The 20421-nt window shown below is 38.6% G+C and overlaps 1 protein-coding gene across 2 annotated transcripts in view; it reads right to left on the bottom strand.

The window, feature by feature from the left end:
- tenm1 (teneurin transmembrane protein 1) overlaps positions 1 to 20421 on the bottom strand; it is a 254688-nt gene that overhangs the window by 99013 nt on the left and 135254 nt on the right. For both annotated transcript variants that reach the window (XM_028458823.1, XM_028458824.1), the window contains 6 exons: positions 14102 to 14203; positions 9154 to 9348; positions 6977 to 7177; positions 3248 to 3433; positions 3054 to 3083; positions 2802 to 2948 (listed from right to left, as the gene is read on the bottom strand). In XM_028458823.1, the coding sequence (XP_028314624.1) occupies positions 2802 to 2948; positions 3054 to 3083; positions 3248 to 3433; positions 6977 to 7177; positions 9154 to 9348; positions 14102 to 14203 (861 nt within the window). The remainder of the gene's footprint in view (positions 1 to 2801; positions 2949 to 3053; positions 3084 to 3247; positions 3434 to 6976; positions 7178 to 9153; positions 9349 to 14101; positions 14204 to 20421) is intronic.

The raw sequence follows: 20421 nt of genomic DNA, 5'->3' as shown, positions 1-20421 counted from the left end.
CATCTTGAAAAGGCGGAAGTGAAGAACGAGTCGTAGATACAAACCGAGGCAGAGAGTAATAGGAGCCAGACTGGCATTTGTGTTTCTTATTTCAAGCCTGTTTTTCAAAAGGCAGAAAACAGAGCTGACATTTAAATGCATCTGACCACAGAGCAGGGAGTGAAAGGCCAACAATATTCTATTATAACCCACTCCTACAAAAGGCAGCCGAGTACAATAGGTGATTTCCATACGATTCACTGTGAAGTTGAAAGCAAATTTTTAATTGAATTTCAAATATCATTGTCATTAAATGAATGCGCAGGTTTATAATGTAACTGTAACTCGTGCAGACTTGGCTATTAAACATTATGCAGCAAGCAGTGTAGGAAAATGTAGATTGAGAACAAACAGTACAGTATGTGCAAAACTATAAATATGTATGCGCATATACATATGGGGAATACATTTAATTCTTTTAGTCAAGGGAATGCACAATGCATTATTTTTTTCTTTTCTACCATAGAGGCAGAATATATGAAGCATTCCCTTCAAAGTTTGCCTTTATTGGCTGATTATTGAGTGATGGCGTCTCCCCATCTCTGTCTATGTTGAGAAACAAAAAGATTGCAGTGAAAAACGTCTATGAGAGCCTCCTGTACATCTACCAATTAGAGGAGATGGCTGGATTGTGTAGCAGAACATTATGGTGTATGAAAAGCTTGAAAAAAATGCAGAACGATAAGGGAAGTCTAAGTGTTTGCTAAGAGTAGGTTTGTTTTTTTTTCCTCTCCTGCCTTTTTTAATCAATTCCCACATCGTGTTCTGCTCAGATAGCATCCATATTTTATGTCACATCATCTGCTATATAGTGGAATATGAATTGTAGAGCATATACATACAGTATAGTGCAGCACTTCACTGTGACACTCAGAAAACAGAAAAATAGATTAAAAAAAAAAAAAAAAATGGGATTCATAATCAAAACACTAACGCCTGAGGTATTCTTATTTTGAAGAAAAAGAAATCAAATCAATATTATACTTGACATTTCCATTTAACTACATGCCAATGGCAGTTCAGCTAAACTAATTTATTTGTTTTAATACTTTTTTTTTAATTTATTTTGAAATTATGCTTGTTCAACATCAATCAAACCCATAAAAAGTATTAAAATTCATTTCTGTAGTGTACTTTACTCTGTCTTTTCATCATGATTACCATCCATGTATAACATGTATGCTTGTATCCACATGTGTATATACATACAGTATATTTATATATACAGTATATTGTATTTCTTTTTTTATTTTCAATTAATATTTAGTTAAATATTTTCATTGTCTTTTGACATAGATTTTTGTGTACTGTTTATACATTATTTTTCCTCATATATCAAAGATTAATTGTTCACTTTGTTTATTTGTCAGCCTTTATTTGAAATTGTGTTTTTTGAAAGATAACTCTTCACTCCTTGCACCTCTAATGTTGTTTTTTCTTTAATGTGTTCTAAATAAATGAATGAATAAAATATGAAACAGTGTATATGAATCTACGGGTGATCTTTATATGATTATACATCATAAAACACAGCTTACCGTTTCCTCTGGTAACAAAAAAAAAAAAAAACCTTGGACTTCCTGTAGCTTAAACACAATGTGAAGTACTGACTAAACTCTTTGCTTTGAGTGACATAAAACAAAAAAACCTGTCTCATGAATATTCCATCTATACCGAGAAGTGAAGGAACCCCTACAAAGCAGTCAACCTGCTGGATTTTGTAACTAAATAAACAGTGAATGTCATTTCTGTAAACATAACACATGAAACCCCACAGCAAAACCACACAGTATACAATTGAAGATACTCAACAATACAAAAGGGAGACATAAACAGTCCTGCCTTGTGCTCTTCCTTTGTTCTGCCTCCATTTTACAGTCGGCAGTGTTTTTACAGCATGACGCCAAGGTTTTAATTCAGGATAAAAACCTTTAAATTCCTGTTTGGAGAAGCCATCAATGCTGACCCTTTGAAGTGTGTTGGCTGTGCCTGTCGTGCAGGTATGGTAAACAATGTGCAGTAAAAACAAAAAAAAAAACAAAAGAAAAACATTCAAAGCCAAATCCAATTAAGTACTTTGACTATAGAAAAGCTGTTTGTGCACTGATTCAAAAATACTGCCCCTAAAAAATGCTAAATCACAGGGGAAAAAAAGGCTTTTCTGCAAATGAAGACAACACTATCTAGTTGAGAACGATGGATTACACCACACTGGCTCAACGCTCATGTCATTATAGTGATTTGATGTTTTAAAGTGAACGTACGGAGTGCAAAGAGATGTAAAACTACACTGTATCTCTGAAACTCGTTATGGATTGGATAAAAGCTGGAGATGTGGCTGAACTGATGAGGAAATGATGAGAGCTGCTGAAAGCTTTTCTCCCTGGATTTCCCCTCATTTTTTCATTTGTCGGTAAAAGAAGACATCTCACCTTACACCATGAACCTGAGAACCAAAGCAGTTATTTAGAAATAGAACAACTCTTATCTCAGGCAGTATCTGGCTGTTAGACCTTAAGATGAAGAAAAGCTGCACAACGGCCAAAAATAAACAATAATGCATATGCAAATTGGTACGCGATATAAAAATGACCACCAATTCTCTACAGGAGTCTCAGCGGGACTTGACAGCTCACAAAGATAAAGGGGGAGAGACAAAAAGGAAGGATGGGGGGGATGAACAATGTCCCGGGAAGTCAAAAAAGAAAAGAAAGTAAAAGAGGAGAGGGAAAAAAAAGGTGAAGAATGATAGACAATGTCACCTCCATCGTTGTCTGTTCCATCACTGCAGTCAGTTTCCATGACAACGCTGCATCCAGGCCCGCTCCATCCAGTCTGGCAGACACAGCGCCAGCCGCTCTGCTCCAGGGTACAGCGGCCGTGCCCACTGCACAACCCTGGGCATCCGTCTGAAAAAGGCGTGTCGCAACCGCACATAAACAGATATTAGATACTTAATCATGGCCGGTGGAGCTAAAGATGAAATTCTAAACAACGCCACAAAAATCAGTCACCTTTCACTACGACATCCAAATCGTGAGTAACTGTGAAGGGGGGGGGGAAAGGTGAGAATTAGTGGGAGTGTTTGTAAATTAAAGTCATCCAAGAGACGGCGACACCTTTTACAAAATCTTGCTAATCACATTCGTCAAATTGTGACAAGATAAAAAAAAAAAAAAACTCCCACACGAACACAGCTATAGCTCACCAATGTTGCAATGCTCTCCCTCCCAGCCGGGCTGGCAGATGCAGGTCCCGTCGTGACATTGGCCGTGTTCTTCGCAGCGAGGATGGCATGCTCTCTGGTCACACGCAGCGCCATTCCAACCCTCCTCGCACTGGCACCGGCTCTCCGAGCAAACGCCGTGAATGCCACATGGCACCGGGCACAGCTCTGTCGAAACAGGTGGGTGGATATAGAAAACGTGTAAGTGTGAGAGTAGGGGAGAATGAGAGTGAGGAGAACAGATGGAGAAATTGAGCGTTGGAAAGGAGAAAAAAAAAATTAAACAGGCACAGGGGACACAGAGAGCTAAAAAAAATAGAAAAATAAAATAGGAAAGAAGAGTCTGAAACGAGGGTTCGCCGTTGGGTATAAAAACAAGCAATAAAGGACAACAGAAACTCAAACATCTACTTTGTCACAATATGCCATCCTCCTAGCTCTAATAGCTGCGTTCTGTGAAGCAGAAGAAGGCTCATAAAAACAGCCAAATGATTCGTACTTGCAGAACATATTTAAACTCCACCGACTTCCATTTAGCTCTATTACTCTTTTTCTGACATTTTGATCAGATTGGGCGCGTGTTTTAGTGCCCCGTCTTTTCTACATTCGTCCATCTTTGTCTCTGTCTGCTCTCCCTTTAGTGTATCTCTTTCGCTCCCTCTCTATTGCAGCATACTTTAAAATTCTCCCCTCATCTTTGTCTGATTCCTCTCTTCGGTGCTCCTCACCGTCTAACGCCCTCTGCAGAAGCAAAGCCTCATCCATCAGTAAAGAGAGTAAAGTGCTGGAGGCACATGAAAACTACTTATACAGCTGCAGTAAAAACTTATTTTAATTTAAATATACATAGCATGGAGAGGGGAGGAGAAAAAATCGGGGGGATTAAAGTTGGAGAATTTCAAGCTCTTCATTAGAGCTACATCAACAAGACCACTACATGGAATCCTAGGGTGCTTTTGATTAGGAGCCCAGCAGGTGGAGAAGAGACCACTCATATTTTAGATATTCAAGCCCAAGTAAATCATCATCATGTGCTATTATACAATTAAAATCAGCTTTACATACATCTGAGCACAGGCAATAAGGTCAAATGCTTGCAAAACATATGCATTGCACAATAAACTGATCTCTATATGCCAGCATGGGGAAGAATGTGACATTTTTATAAAGGCTACCTCCTCTCAGTCTGCTCAAACAGCAAGGACATCCTTCAGTGCATCTCACCGCAGGATACCGATACTGCAATCCAGGGAAAATTAACAGACCTAATATTTCAGGTGAAAATCCGGCAGATCCTCCTATAGACGTGCCACATTCTGTGAAGCTATAGTTGCACAACCACTCACTAGCTAACATAAGGCAATGCTGCTAGGCAATAAGCCTAATGCTTTTAAAGGGCAGCTGAAAGTTGTTGCAGTCTCTCACAGGCGGTGCAACCCTGGGAAATTGGGTTTATTCCTGAATGGTATTTGTAGATACTGTATCTGATTTGTGTGTGTGCAAATGCACGGTGCAGCCAGTGCTTGTACATAGGCGCGCTCCAGAGTACTGCAGTCATACAGTCGAGGGAGGAAAATCTCATTTATGACCAGCATGAAGAAGTAACATTCTGTGTACACACACACACACACACACACACACACACACACACACACACACACACACACACACACACACACACACACACACACACACACACACGCACGCACACACCTAATTTACAACACAGCTTCTTTTTGAATGTTTCTCTTATGTTTTCTGGAAATACAGTGTGCAACAAGAACACTTGTAATATACATACGATGTACAAAGTTCACAAGAAGAGATACTATATGATACTAGAGGGCTCGCAATGACAATACAAAATGATATTTTTTATCGTATTTTTTTTTTAAAGAAGAGCCAGCATCATGACATCCTTCAAATATTTCTATCCATTTTTTAAACCATCAAACTAGAACAGTTTCCACAGCCCACATTTAGGGTGTGGGCATGTTCTTTTTCTACAGTATTAGCATATCTATATTTTTTGACAGTAATTGAGACCTTTGCACATTGACCAGAGTCGGGGTCAATTATATTTTTAAATTAAAATTATGTCTTAAATGATCCATCTTCAATTACAACTCAATTATGATTACTGTGACCTGCATTTTTTACAATTTATTACTGATATTATTTTCCCCCTGAAAGTCAATTACAATTATGTTCTCAATTACTACAGTTCAATTACAATTAATCACAATTACTGAGCTTTTAATAAACTAACCCATAAAACGCAAACTTCCTCTTGTGTTAGCTTTCTGTTAGCATCTCTGATGAAGATGATGTGTCTTAAAGCTGCAGTTTGTACTTTTTTTGTTTTATTTGGTCAAAAATTCATAATTATCTTTATTATATTGTATTGCATATTGTAATCCAAAGTGTTCTGAGTGGGCCGTGAATCTCTGCTCCTTCTCCTGACTCTGTAAATGAGCTTTAAAAATACAGGAGCATGACACTGGACTTCAGCCAATCAGAGATCTTTCTACCAACAGGGCGATCCTATGAGCTGTTTTAAGCATTACTATTGGCCGCTCGAGCTGCTCGTCAAAAGTTGATGCGCGTTCCCGAGCTGAGATGAGGGACAGTCCCATGGCATTATATTCCAGATGAAGTCTCTAATGCAGCTTTGGGCGCAACTGTTACATGGCAAAGCAAGAGGAAAAAGAAAGAACGAGTTGGAGAAGCCACAGAATAAAGGCTCAAACGTGTTCAGGAGGAACTCTGTCCACAGAGTCGGTGTGTGCAGCAAACTGAGGGCGATCTGCTTTCAGGGCAGTCCGCCCCGAGTCAGAGAGAGAGAGTGAGAACAGATGGAATAAATAGCTTATTAAAAATGATCTAAGGAAAGAGCAGACCCAATTCATATGCAATGTGGAAGGTAGTGTATCTGCTCTGATCAGCTGAGATCGGCTGCTTGAGTTTGTGCAGCAGCTGTGATTCTGAGCCTCTTACTGAGTGATGCGTGCTTTCATGTCTCTAAAACATCAGAAAACTCTTCACAAGATAAAGTTCCTACATTTGTTACTAGTCTCTATGAAGAAAACAGTCGCAAAGAGTTCCACAGTGTGCGCGTGCACTCAAGAGTTTTGTTCAGGAGGGGAGGGGGGAGCGTGAAGCGCCTCAGGATTCTACATACCCCAGCTTTAAATCAGCTGGGAAATACACAAAAATGTATCATGTAATTTTATTTTCATCTTGTCAGGCTTCCAAATCAATGAAAATATTGGTATTAATAATTTTGGTTTGGGTGTCTGAGGCTTTTTTCCATCAGTATACCCCTCAATTTTAAATTATTTCTAAATAATAAAATGATCCTGATGATAACTGTCGGTAAACTTGAAACATATTTTAATAATTGTTAACTACATAACAACATGGTTCCCTAGTTTTGCACTTAATGACATGACAATTCAATTACGATTACACAAGCATGATGTTCAATTATAATTATGTCATAATTGTAAATAATTACCAATTACGCAAATACATTTATAATTGACCCCAACCGTGATATTGACTATCTCTCATGCAGTCAAAAAGAGAGACTGACTTGGGACGCAATACCACCCCTCAACGATATATCTTGTAACTTTTTAACATTGCAATATATTGTGGCAAGTTATACATCCCACACTAATTCATGAGTATTCTGGTTCTGGTTCTTACCAGTAAAGCAGTCGGGGCCCGTCCAGTTGGGCTGGCATGCACAGGTGTCTGACTCTGGTAGATAGGTGCCATGTCCGGAACACTGCTCCTGACACGCAGGCAGCGGGTCATCACAGCTCACCCCTGCCCACCCTGCAGAACACACACACTCGCCACGCACGCACACGCCGTGCCCGCCACACTGAGGGTCGACACAGTCCACTGCAGACGGAGGGAGGAGAAAAAAGGGAGAGCAAGAACAAGTCATAGGTGAGAAAGGGTGGAAGGGTGGTGCAATGGTGGTAGGGGTGATGGTAATGAGAGAGGGGGGGGGGGGGCTCATTAGAATCATCAGTTCACTGAGTATGAAAGCAGTGTTCTTTGCATCCCATCCAGGAGTTAACCACCCTCGCTACAATCCCTGTATCTGTTCCACAACATTTCACTTCACTCTACACTTAGAACTGTGCTCGTGTGTGTGTGTGTGTCAGTGTGTGGTGTGTATGTGTGTGTGTCAAAGAGTGAGTGTGTCAAGGTGGTCGGTGCTACACCATGTTAGTGAGTGTAATTACAGCCCTGAGCACCGAGCCAAAGCTCAGCACAGTTTGGCTCAGCTCAGCTCAACGTCACCCATCAAGGTCAAACACCTGAATTCTCTCTGCAGGCCACGAATGTGAAGGCACCAGAGGTGTGTGGGGGTGGGGGGGGGGGGGGGGGCAGCTGGGCCATCAGGCTATGATTAAATGTAACATCATAATAATTTCAAATCTCAAGGCTTTGTTTGTTTTTACGTAATTTGTTGAGTAATGGAATGTTGTGGGATGTCATAGATGGGTTTTCAGTACACTGCAAGGTTCTGTGAATGCCAATAGTTTCTGTTTTTGCCCCTGATATGAAACCACAATGAGGGTACAACCATTATATTGTGACCGTTGACAGGGTGAGGAAAACGCTGCTTAATTCCAAGTATCCAGGCAATGTTGGTAGGTGAGATATATTAGATGGAAAAAGGACATTAAACTATAAGAGAGCAACAATGATTTAGACACAGCTGGATTTCTTGAAACCAACAGCCCTTGTTTGTCAGCATCCAGGTTGGGGTCAAACACATTTTTTAGTTAGTGGAAGTAATTGATTACAAATACTGAAATTACTGTAATTAAGTACTTGTACTTAATTAAAGTATTCCCTATGTCATGTAATCTACTTAGTTACTTTTAAAATCATAGTTGAGTACTAAGTACGATTTTAATTAATATCCAACCTTTTATCTGCATTTTTATAGCCAATAAGGTGATTTGATATGAACAACAGACAAAACAAAACAAAAAAATTATCACTTACGCGATTACAATTATAATTGATCCCAACCCTGGTCAGTATCTATTAAAACTTGGCCAATGAAGAAATGGCAGTGAATAGGTGATCCGGTCATGGGCGGATTGATACATTCAAGGCAAAGTGAGGCACGCAGAGGGCGAAGGATGACCCTTTTGTTCTGATCTAACAAATAAACTTCAGGAAATCAACATTCCTGTTGTAACAGAATGGTATCAAAATACTCTCTACATGTGTTGTATCAAAAGAGAGCAATAATACATTATACAAAACAAAAAAAATAAACAAAAAATTGTCATGTATTCATTACAGACTATAATAGTCACAGCGTTATTTTCAGTAACGGGGTAATCTAACTAATTACTTCTTACGCCGTTACAACACCGTGGGTTAAAAACAAGGCGGCGTCATGTTTCATGGCAGCCAATCAGAGCCAGTGTTTTTACACATGTGCCAGCAAACGCGCCACACACACCACTACAGATTGGATGAAGCAGCAGAGATGGCGAGTGTGGAGCAGTCTGATGAAAAGTTGTCATTTTTAAGGTGGCGATACAAACACCAGGAGTGTTCATTATCTCCAGGAGTGAAGACTTTGTCCACATCCGTTGTAAACAACTCGAATTTAATGAACGACACATGCATCTAAAAAATCTGAATTCTTTGACATATAGAAACTTTTTTTTTTAACAGTAACGCAAATAGTTACTTTCCTTGGTAATGAGTTACTTTCATTATAGAGTAATTCAATTACTTTTTGGATCAAGTAGTGAGTAACTATAACTAATTACTTTTTTAAAGTAACGTTCCCAACACTGATAATAGTACATATATCGATACGTTGTATGTTATGTTCTTACCTTGTTCACAGTTTACCCCTTTGTAGGCCGGACTGCAGATGCAGATCCCCTGGATGCAGGAGCCGTGGTTGGAGCAGGTGGGATCGATACACTGACCTTCCTCCACATTACACTCTGCCCCCTTCCAGCCCGCCAGACACACACACCTTCCTTTTTCATACACCCCATTACCGCTGCACAACACAGGGCAGGAATCTGTAACAAGACAAACACAGATTAAACTCACATACGTGGTGGTACACCGAGTCAAGCACACACACACACACACACAGAGAGAGACGCACACACTGCACTACCGCAGTATATTAGCGAGGAGACCGTGGTAACCTACTGTGAGTGGGGCTACGCTCTCTTATCTCAGCTTGTGCGCGTATTCAGCAAATCCTCAAGCAGCCTCTGTGTCTTCCTTTCCCTCCCATACACACGCGTGCGTGCACGCACACACACAGTGAAGCTTATCCCTCACGCTGTTTCAATTTACTCAAGCACCACCTGAGCCTGGCTACCACGGCAAGACAGGAATTGTTGAAAATCCTCCAAACGTCACCTCACTCGTTTCCGAGCAGGCCGTGAAAACAATCGTGAAAAACGGAGGATTAGGAAGGAGAGCATTAGGGGTTTAAAGAATGAGAGAGTGGAAAGCAGAGCTATCTCCATGCAGAAATGGAGAGCTGCGCGGCTAATGTCATGACATCCAGGTAGAATGAAAGGCAGAGTCTCTGAGATGCTACACAGGACTTCAAACACATTAGCAAGATGATCCGGAACCATAACCGTTATAGAGCGAGAAATTGCAATGAAGATCCTGCGTGGGGGCACACCTAGCGTGTTTCTTCAAAACCTTTTCTGTAAATCCAACCTCTTCAATTCCACAGTCATAAATTCCCACTTCACTTTTTACAACTCCTGCCAAATCTCACGATCAAACTTTTCAAAAGAAGAATAATACAGCACGTTAAAATGAGAAAGGATAGAGCTTGGGTATAAATAAATTATGAGCGTAAATAAATCATAACTTTGGGTATAAAATCACCTGTTTCTACACAATGAGACCGAGACGACGACTATAATTTCAGAAACTTGCAATCTCTCGGGAAGAGATAGAGGTAAAAGTACAAAGACGGGAAACAGTGAAGCAAAAGTCAGTGGAGCAGTAATGACTGTAAAAACAAACACAAAAAAAGGACAGAATCACAGTTGCTGCAATAAGATCTGTATCGCAACTGACTTTTATTGCTTTTCAGTAGTAAAAATATACAACTTAGCAACATGATTGTAAAAGAAAAAATGGCCAAAAAAAATCTTAGAATCTAAAAAATGGAGAATATATGTTTGACATTAAAAAGCTTCTATTTTGACGAGTGATGAGGAAAAATATAAAAGCGGAAAGTTCAGACGGTTTCTGAAATTCTTTGGTCTGTTGCTTTAGGGTCATTCCATGTCAACAAATGGCTAACGCACTTCGGTTGGAAAAAAATCAGAAATTTTTACCAAATGTGAAATGATTATTCAATAGGTGAATTGTAAATTTTCAGTTTAATCTGATGAATACATTTTGAGACATGGACAATTTAGTGAGGGGGGTATGTGTCGACTTTCGCTCGTCCTTATTTTTCTTCTATATTCAGCTTCCAATATTTCAAAAATGACACCACATAGGAAACAAAAATTTGGTATACTAATACAGCTTCACCTACTCTCTCAGAATATACAAAAAAAATCAGCTATATACCCTATATGATGGACATGCCAGCCACTTAAAATAGGAAAAAGAAATTGTGGGGGTTTCAGGCTTGAACATATTTGGGCCTTCAGTAAACAACTTTGCATATGCCTCAGCTCCCTGTAATTTAATCAGCTTTTTGGTATGTATATAGACTGTTCAAATCACTAATGATAGTTACCTACTGTATATGCATTGGTTCTTGGGTGACAGTCTCTTGAATTCAGAAAAAAAAAAAACTTTTTTTATTTTTACTTGTGGCCCATAACTGCATGTGGGAATGTCGGTGGAAAAATGATCTCTATAATAATCTTTATAGTATAAAATGACTCTTTCTTGGTATACAAAACAATTTTTCTTCATTTTTGAACCCCAACTTTGGGGCTATTTCACCACTCGCTGATATTGAAAATCTTTTACATGAGGTAATTGTAGCTGGCCTCTGTGTCTTATATTCTTTTGTTGTTTATACGTTTTTCACTAGTAACGTATTATTTTAGACCGAAGTGCGTGAGACGTCCAGATAAATGTGTTGAAATGACATAATATGTCCCTTTAGCTTTCCCTGCAGATACTGTATGTTCTCCCTGTTGCACAGTCTGATCAAATCAACTTGTTATTTTTTCATGAAATGAGTTTTAAAGGAGTAACCATGGAAACAATCAGAAACACAAAAACTGTCCCTTTAACAGCCTGTTGGCCACAGGGTCTGCTGGAGCCTTTCCCACAGGACATAAGGTGCATGGCGGGTTACACCCTGGTTAGGGTGTCAGCCTATCAGTGACATACTTTTACATTCACAAACAAAATCATGTTTGTTTGTTTTTTTTTTGCACAGGGGCATCTGCTACAAAATGACAAACTGTTTCTCAACCAACAAAATGAAGGGTGCATATACAGTAAACGTGAACCAGAAGTCAAATTAAATGCTGAAAGTTTTGCAGGGAGCAATTTACCCCTAAAAAATGTTACATTTATCATATATCTTCATTTATATGCCCCCATTTCTGTTAGGCTTAAGAATCTCTATGGATTTTAGCTGCCACTGACTTCAAGGCAGCTTTTCTTTTCTCATTTGCGCTTATTAATGGGGGGGGTAAGGGGGGATGGGTGATGAGGGTGCAGTCACATTTACACACGCTCACAGAGACAGTGAGGAGAAGAAAAACATGTGGCGATTATAAATAAGTGGACAACAGCCCTACGTGTTACTATAAAAGCAATAAAAGTGCAAATAACTCCAACGGAAATAAACAATTATACTAATCTGGCTTGGGGCCACAATATCTGCTGTATTTGCCTATACACAAACACCTGACTGTAGTTGGAGGCGAGCTTTTAAACGTCGTCAAGGCCTGAGCATGAACGGCTCTCTTGTTTATACCAATTTTTGTAAATATTTAAATAAAATGTTACGGAAATGCTTTTTCTCTTGCAATCTATTATCCTCACGGCCCATTCTGGCCTCCAAAAGCAGTCAGCTAAGGAAAATACAAAGCTCTGCATGAAACGTTGTTTTATTATTTACCGAAGCTTAACTGCACTTGAAAACCATCGGAGTGGAAGTGAAAGAAAATAACAAATGGAAATGTTAAGTGTGTTTGTGCTTAAAAGAAAATCACTCAAATAGAATGACAAATACAGTCGACATGACAGTTGGCTTGATGAGGATGGAGCTGCTGCTTGGAATAGAATAAACCATGAATAAAAAAAAAATCTGAAAATTAACAATGCATCTATCTATAGATCTATCTGTCTGCCTATCTAACAGTATACATCAAACTTCTGCAGCAATTACAGTTTTTGCTCTCTGGACAATACTTTTCTGTCAAAAACTTCCAATTGAAGGTAGAACTTACAGATTTTGTGCTGTAAATCCCTGAGGATATCAGAATACCATTCAAATACACAAATCATCCCAAGGATTTAGAAAAGTGAAAGCCATTTTTCCCCCTTGATTGCTCAGTTCTTAGTCTTGACATTGATCATTTGAAAACCCAACAAAACTTCCAGCTAATCCTACACACAGAGTTGTGTCAGTGACTTTTTTGCAGATAAAGCAGCACAACTTTAACAAAGGGACCTGCAGCTAGAAAGTCATGCAATAAATACATACAGTATATTTATAACTGGCCTAATATGAGTTTTTTAAGGCAATATTTATTAACTCTCAGAAAACATGCACCATATTATTTTTAGGTCTCAGCATTTAAAGCTGCTCTACAACTTTTTTTTTTTTCTTCATTTTTTTCATAAATCCATATTGTGGAAGCCCATTTCCACCACTAAAAAAAAGAAAAAAAAAAAGAAAGAAAAGAAAATCACTATGGCAAGTCGTAATTATGAGAAAATATTTTTTTTATGTAAAGTTGCAAAGAAACTCCCAAAAATGTGACAGAATCATTATGCAGCAAATACTTTATTTTCTACACTATGTACCATGTGTTGAATTCTAATAACTGAATAAACAGCCAAAATATGTTTTTTTGAAGTGTAATTAGGAATTGTAACAGTCAGTGTTGGTCGACTGCAGTAAAAGCTCTTTGTATCTAATAATTATAACTTTCTGTCTCATAATTATGACTTTAGGTTCAAGGTTAAAGGTTTTTTATTGTTTTTTTAATTTTCATCTTTCCATGAAAACAAAATGTGTTTCTCAGGGCCACCAGCATACAACAAAATAAACATTAACGGAAATATACTGCAATATAAACATAATACAAAAGAAATAAATAATAAAGAATGTACACACAAGTACAGTAAAAAAAAAAATAAGAGTGCAGGTACCAGCATCAGTGCTTAGGCTTATTGTTCTTATTGGTCTTACAGCTTCTAGAAAGAATTGTGACTTTACTAACTCATAATTATGACTTGCCGTGGGGATTTTTTTTTATTTTTTAGTGGCAGTGCATTGCATTGTGGGATGTAGAGTCCTGTAGACGTATGCAGATACGTATTTTTCACATTCTTCTGTGATATCTTGTGTTTCTTTGCTAGACGAACGAGGATAGTGATTTGCTTGACACTATTTTGTTCTATAATGCATAAGTCTCCGCAACTCCCCATCCCACAATGCAAAGCCCAAAACTTTTCCAACAAAATCAATAAATAGTGGAGATCAAAACAACATTTCCAAGCAGCGATTTCAATCTTTTACATCTTTTTTTTTCTTCTGTGGCCTAAGATATGTCTTTATCTGATAGCTTAAACTGATTTCTATCTTACCTTTGGCACAGTCTGGACCCAAAAATCCAGCAAAGCAGTGACAGTGTCCAGCTACGCATTCTCCATTCCCATTACAGTCTGTGGAACAGCCATCCATTGACTCTGTAAACAAGCACATCATAACATAAATGCATCAGAAAAATGAGGATAAAATAATACCTTGAAGTTGACAACATGCCATGTGTAGCTCCAAAAGTTGGCATAGCTCTGTTATTGAATGAGCGATCTGATAAGCAATGGATGGTTACCCCGACACGGGGGCTATATTAGATTAGTCTGATCCAGCTGCTATCTCTCTCTGGGGAACGGCCAAGCACTTACTTACACTCAGTACTACTAAGCACATTATACAGCATTACAGGTTGGAAACACACTGCACGCAAATTTACAAACATCAAAGCTTAATAAACAGACTATTTATAAAGAGTGCACTTTGGAAACAGACTGAACCACATAAAACCTGACATTGTGAGTGTACAAGTAAGTGGAGAATGAGTAACTTTGTGATGCTGCAGTGGATACACTCTCCGGGCGCGGGGAAGATCAATGCGATGTCTGTTCGTACTTGTGCTTTGTCTCATCTAAATATGTCTTTCATCACATTCCTCTCCAGGCTATGTGTGTTTCATCATATTCCTCAATCACTTCAATTAGCTGCCTTGCTTGTGCTCTTCTCTTTTTCTCTCATTGATATGTCCATCATGTCAGATCTCTCTCGCCAAGTACAGGCAGCGTGTTAAAGATAGATAAAGAGGAAGCGCAGGATTTTTGCTTTTAGGGCATTATATAAGAAAGCTGAGCTTTGTCAGCTCAGCTTGAGATAGAGGTTTCAGGTGAAGGAGCACACAGACGCTGGCAGAATAACGGATTTGAGCTCTGCCGCTGGTTGCATTACACCAGGTGAGGATAGAGTAATTAAAACGGGTGTAGAGAAGGTCTTCTATGTTTGACCCAATGCCATCCAGCTCGCCTGCCCCCAAACGTGGATCAACTCTGGACTCAAACCACTGCAGTACCCCAGCTTGCTCTGGATGACAAATCCTTCAGTGACACTGCTGAACGCGCACACGCACACATTTACAAACACATGCACGCAAAGTTATTATATGACACCCGCCTTGAGGCGCGTGTGACACATGCTAATGAGACAGGCCCTGCCAGTAGCCAGCAGCACAGCGTTATCCTCCGCGGCAGCGCATCACTACAGAAACCAAAGTCATTTTCACCTCCATCACCTGTCATCGTCACACTGATGGAGAGAAGGAGTTGCAATCATCTCTCTCCCACACATTCAGGAGGGCTCACGAACCTCTCTCTGTGTGTGTCTCCTTCGCCTCTTTTGAAGAAGACATCCGCATCTGCAAATTCCAATATTGTATCTAGCACCTGACACATGCAATGAACAAAAAACTCATCTGCAAGGTCACAATAGTCTTTTTCTACTTGCGGAGAAGAGCGATCTGTCACAGAGCTCACAGCGCTGTGAGATGCAGGGTTAGGATGGAGGTTCAGTATCATCCGGGTCAATGTCCATAAAAATCCAAGGTAATTAAGAGCTAATGTGTGAAGAGAAACAGGGGCGTAGCAAGATATTTTGGGCCCTGGGTAAAAACCATCTTGTTGGGTTCCTACTGTAAGTTATGTAAATTTGTCAGAAACTACACTAGTATTCTAGAATTATTATATAAGCTGTCTTTTTTCTTCACAATAACATATTGACTCTATCGCCATTGCTTGTATTTTATAAATCTGTTCTAAATGATAATAGCATTAGTTCAAGCAGGCCGTAGATGTCAAACCTTCAATCAACCAACAGCTCAGATTGGCTTCCTATTGGCCAAAGCATACAGGAAGCACTACTTAAACCATGACAGCTACCTCATACCTCCTCAGTAAGCATCTGACAACCCACCTCCACCCCAACTCCTCCAGGTCAGTATGTATCCAACTAACTGGGTGTCATTCTGTTGTCATTAACATCTGCTCTGCTCTGGGTTTCTGCTAACTGTTCTCTTTGCTTTAGCCTTTTAGCTAGGGAAGAGTGTGCAAGAGTGTGGAAAGGGCAAAGAGGTGTCGAGATAGACCCATACCCCCAAATATAAGATTGAATGCACATCATTGGTAAGCGCTTGAAGGCGTTATATAACATCCAATGCATTGTTATTGTAAGTAAATAATTTATTTTGACTAAAGCGATTCTGGTTGAACTATATCTTAGTGGTTTATTGAACATTGTGTTTGTGATATACTTTTGCTACAGTTTAGTAGCTAATTTATTTATTTATTTTTTTAATCTGGTTAATAAAAGGTAAATATAGAATGATTAGATGGGTTATATGGTGCTCCAGGCGGGAGTTCAAGGCGTCAGCATGTACATTTTTCACATTGAGCTTTTCTGTTCTTCTTATTATTTATTTAAAAGAAAATGTGTGAAGGATGGGTGGAAATTTTTTATTTGCATCTTTTATTTATTTCTTTATTTATTTTATTCATTTTGAGAATTCAATTATTGCACCCCTCCAGAAAATGGTACTCCAGACGACCGCCTAGATCGCCTATGCCCACAGCCGGCCCTGCTGGCCACCTACTTAAGACTTGGTGGCAGCAAAATTTAGTCTCCAAAATCATTTTTTAAAATAATAATACTTTCCAAATAAGATTTGACGTGCAAAAAGAATGTTCCAACATTTAAATGTGCAAGAGTGCACATAGTTAATTTCAATATAAATTATATATTGCCTAAAAATGATGTGTTTTATAGGTCACCTCTTGTTTTTTTTTTAATTAAGCAATTTTTAAAAATGGCCCTATTTTTCTGTTTTTCTAGGAAATATGTGACTGTTTTCATAAATTGATTAGATGAATTGATTAGTTTATACAGGAAATATCTTTCGGTTTTTCACCTTGTAAAATTATCTCATCAATTCAGAAACACTGAAAAATATTTGCTTTAAAAAATTTCAGTCCAACGTCAATGAGGAGAAAAGCTTATAAGTGCAGTACAGTGTGTGTGTGCGTGTGTGTGCGTGTATGACAGAGAAAGACCATGTGCATAGATTTGTCTGCCACTAACTCAGTTCTTTCCAGTGACTAAACTCTTTCCTGTCAGAAACCACTCAAGCCATAAAATTATCGAAGGTTAAATGGTGTTATAAACTGGGTGCTTCTTGCCAAGTGATCCGATTGGTCAAATAAGCATTCCAATCGTACTTTATGAGCCAGTTAGGTTTCTGCAATGTTTTATGAGCCTTGGTCGTTATGAATGGATGAAATAATAATTTGGCTGCTCAAACGAGAATGACCCCGGCCAATCTGGGCTAGCGTCATTTGGGTATCGTTTATTTTGTTTAAAATTCATAGTGTCAATGAAAACTCCTCCTCTCACTTGGTTGGCCACAGTATAAGAGAAACAGTGTTCAAGAGGTTGTGCAACAGTAGGTGAAGTAGAGCAATTATGCATAATTAATGGCTCAGCAGGAAGCACAGCTCTCTGCCTGAGTAGATTAAAAAAAGATGGTGTTGGAGTGGAGGTGGCAAAAAAGCCGCAGCTTTTGTGGGTTTCGTAAGAGTGGCTAAAACTCTAGAGGACAAGGTTATCTGCATCATATCCATTTTAAATGCTTAACACATGTGGAAAACCATCATTTTAATCAAATTTTCTTCACAATATTGATGGCAGCCATCTTTTTTGTTGCACTGTACACATACAATATAATTTTGAGGCCGGATCTTACATGAAGATGACTAAAAAAAATGAAGTAAATGAATAAAAATAAATTGATAAATATTGTATACATTTTTTTCCTTCTGGTTTAGCCTTTGCCAGGGAGGGCTGGTGATGGTCACAACTAAACAAAATATTACAAAGTATCATTTTATGTTCATGCATAGAAGTCGCAATAATATTACACAACATGTAGTGTCAGTCTTTGACAATATATGCAGACAGGGTAGAAAATACAAAAAACATATCATTTAACACAAATAAATACATAAATAACCAAACAAACTCAGCATAGACCTGTATTCGCAAGGCGAATACATATTTGCCAATTTTCTAAATATGGCAAAAATGACAACCTGTATCTGGATTTGTTGAAAAGTTTGTTCTTTTGAAATTGAAACTAATAATGCAGGAAAAACAGAAAACTTGCCTTGACCTTAAATATGACGTTGTGCAAATGTTAAGGTCACACATTGAAAGGAAATGTTCAATATAGCAGTATGAGCACTGTATCTCAATTTGTGGCCAAGTTATTGGTAAAAAAAAAAAAAACATGGATATGTTGTAATTTTTTTTGTATATATGATTTATTTGCTTCATAAGTGAAAAACTGATATTGAACAATTCCCATTTTGCAGTGATTCCTATTGTTTGCATAAAATCTAATTTGAAATTGCAGTACATTTTTTTTTGTCGAAAAAATTCAAATATTCTCCAAATATATTTTTTTATGAACACTGCAAGAATTACTGTCACACATTTTCCATGACTGCTGAATTTTTAATAAATCAAAAATCTGTGAGGATCATTTGTGTAGGACACTGTGTAGATGGAGTAGGTTTAGTAAGTTTTACAGTTTACATGTTGAATTCATTTAAAAAAACATTTGTTGTTTTTTTTACATATAAACGTCAGCTATCGTACTAGTTGACCAAATAAAAGGAGGTTCAAAATGCCCAGTTCAAGACGGTTTTTTGTTTTAGTTTTATCCACACGACAGCAGAAACTAATCCACAGGACTACAGGCTTAGTATAATGGAGTCCTGGAGGATTTAGATGAGTCACTGACCCAACACACCTGATTGTAATATGTCATCATGCAGCTCAACAGAAGACTTGATAATTAGCTCCTCATTACAATCAGGTGTTATGAGCAGAGAGACATTAGTGGCCAGCTTCAGTTCTTTCATTTGGTTTAATTATGATCAGTTTATCTGAATTACGGTTTCCAATTTTTTCTTTCATGAGTACAAAAAAAAAATAATGTATTGTTCTGCTGTAAGCTGTGCCTCCAATCTACCAGAGGTGACAAGTAACAAATTAATAAGTAAGTATTTGTACTTCATTACCGTACTTAAGTAGTTTTTCTGGTACCTGTACTTTACTTGAGTATTTATTTTTTTTGACGACTTTTTATTTTTACTCCTTACTTAAAAAAAGAAATATTGTTTTCTACTCCTTACTTTTTAAAAATGAGCTTGTTCCAATTAATACCATTAAAGATGACTTCACAACGTAAAGAGACACGAACCATCAACCGCGAAGCTAGAGGAGAAGCTAGCGCTAGTCAACGTGCTAACATGCTCTGCATTATTTACAGATTGTATCTATAATGAGTGCTAAATTATCCAAGTGTTCATAAAGGATAACAGATTTATTAATGTATTCTTGTGCACTAGTTTTCTACAAGTTCTTAAAAATGTTAACCTCAAAGCTGCTCTGGGTTTTATTGAACATTTTGTTTTCTTGACACATTTTATCTATAAATTGTATTTATTATGAGTGCAAAATTCTCCAGGTGATCAAAGGTAAGATATTTAACATGTTTCCATGTACCAGTATACTTCAAGTTCTAAAAAAAAAAAGATATGTCTTGTCATTGAGGAGACATTTCACCAAAAGCCGAAGCCGAGCCGAATGGCAGCCGAGTGCCGGTGTTGTACCAAAATCTGTGACCTGAAAAAATCTGTGACCGCAGGTGGCGACAGTTCCAACCCCTGCGGCTTCTCGGCGGACATTTACTCCCCCTTAAACACGTTGGTAATTCTTCTCCAGTCTGCATTTACTTCACCCACCGGACCGTCATGTTTATGGGGGAGTAAATAGCTCCTTAATAGCTACAAAGAGGTTTAGCACTCTTCTTCTCTACCGCCGAGAATCCGCAGAGGTCACAGATTTTTTCGGGTCACAGACTTTGGCACAACACCGCTAGCCCCTGGGACACGGGACATGCTATAGAAGCTAAGTAAACCCAGGAACACTGCTGCCTTGCCTACCGTAAGTCTACGCTAACTGTTAAGACCTGAGGCTTCCTCAAAGCCGGGCATTTAGACATTGTTTGGGCTGTTTTTACGGTAGCTTCGGCTTCCTTCACCGAAGCCGGTGTTGTACCAAAGTCTGTGACGCGAAAAAATATGTGACCGCTGCGGCTTCTTGGCGATAGAGAAGAAGAGTGCTAAGTCAACTGCGTAAACCTCTTTGTAGCTATTGAGGAGCTATTTACTCCCCCTTAAACATGACACTCCGGTGGGTGAAGTAAATGCAGACTGAAGAAGAATAACAAACGTGTTTAAGAGGGAGTAAATATCCGCCGAGA

This window comes from Gouania willdenowi, chromosome 10 (genome assembly GCF_900634775.1).
Source record: "Gouania willdenowi chromosome 10, fGouWil2.1, whole genome shotgun sequence".
NCBI lineage: Eukaryota > Metazoa > Chordata > Actinopteri > Blenniiformes > Gobiesocidae > Gouania > Gouania willdenowi.
This window is presented reverse-complemented; position numbering and strand designations above follow the sequence as displayed.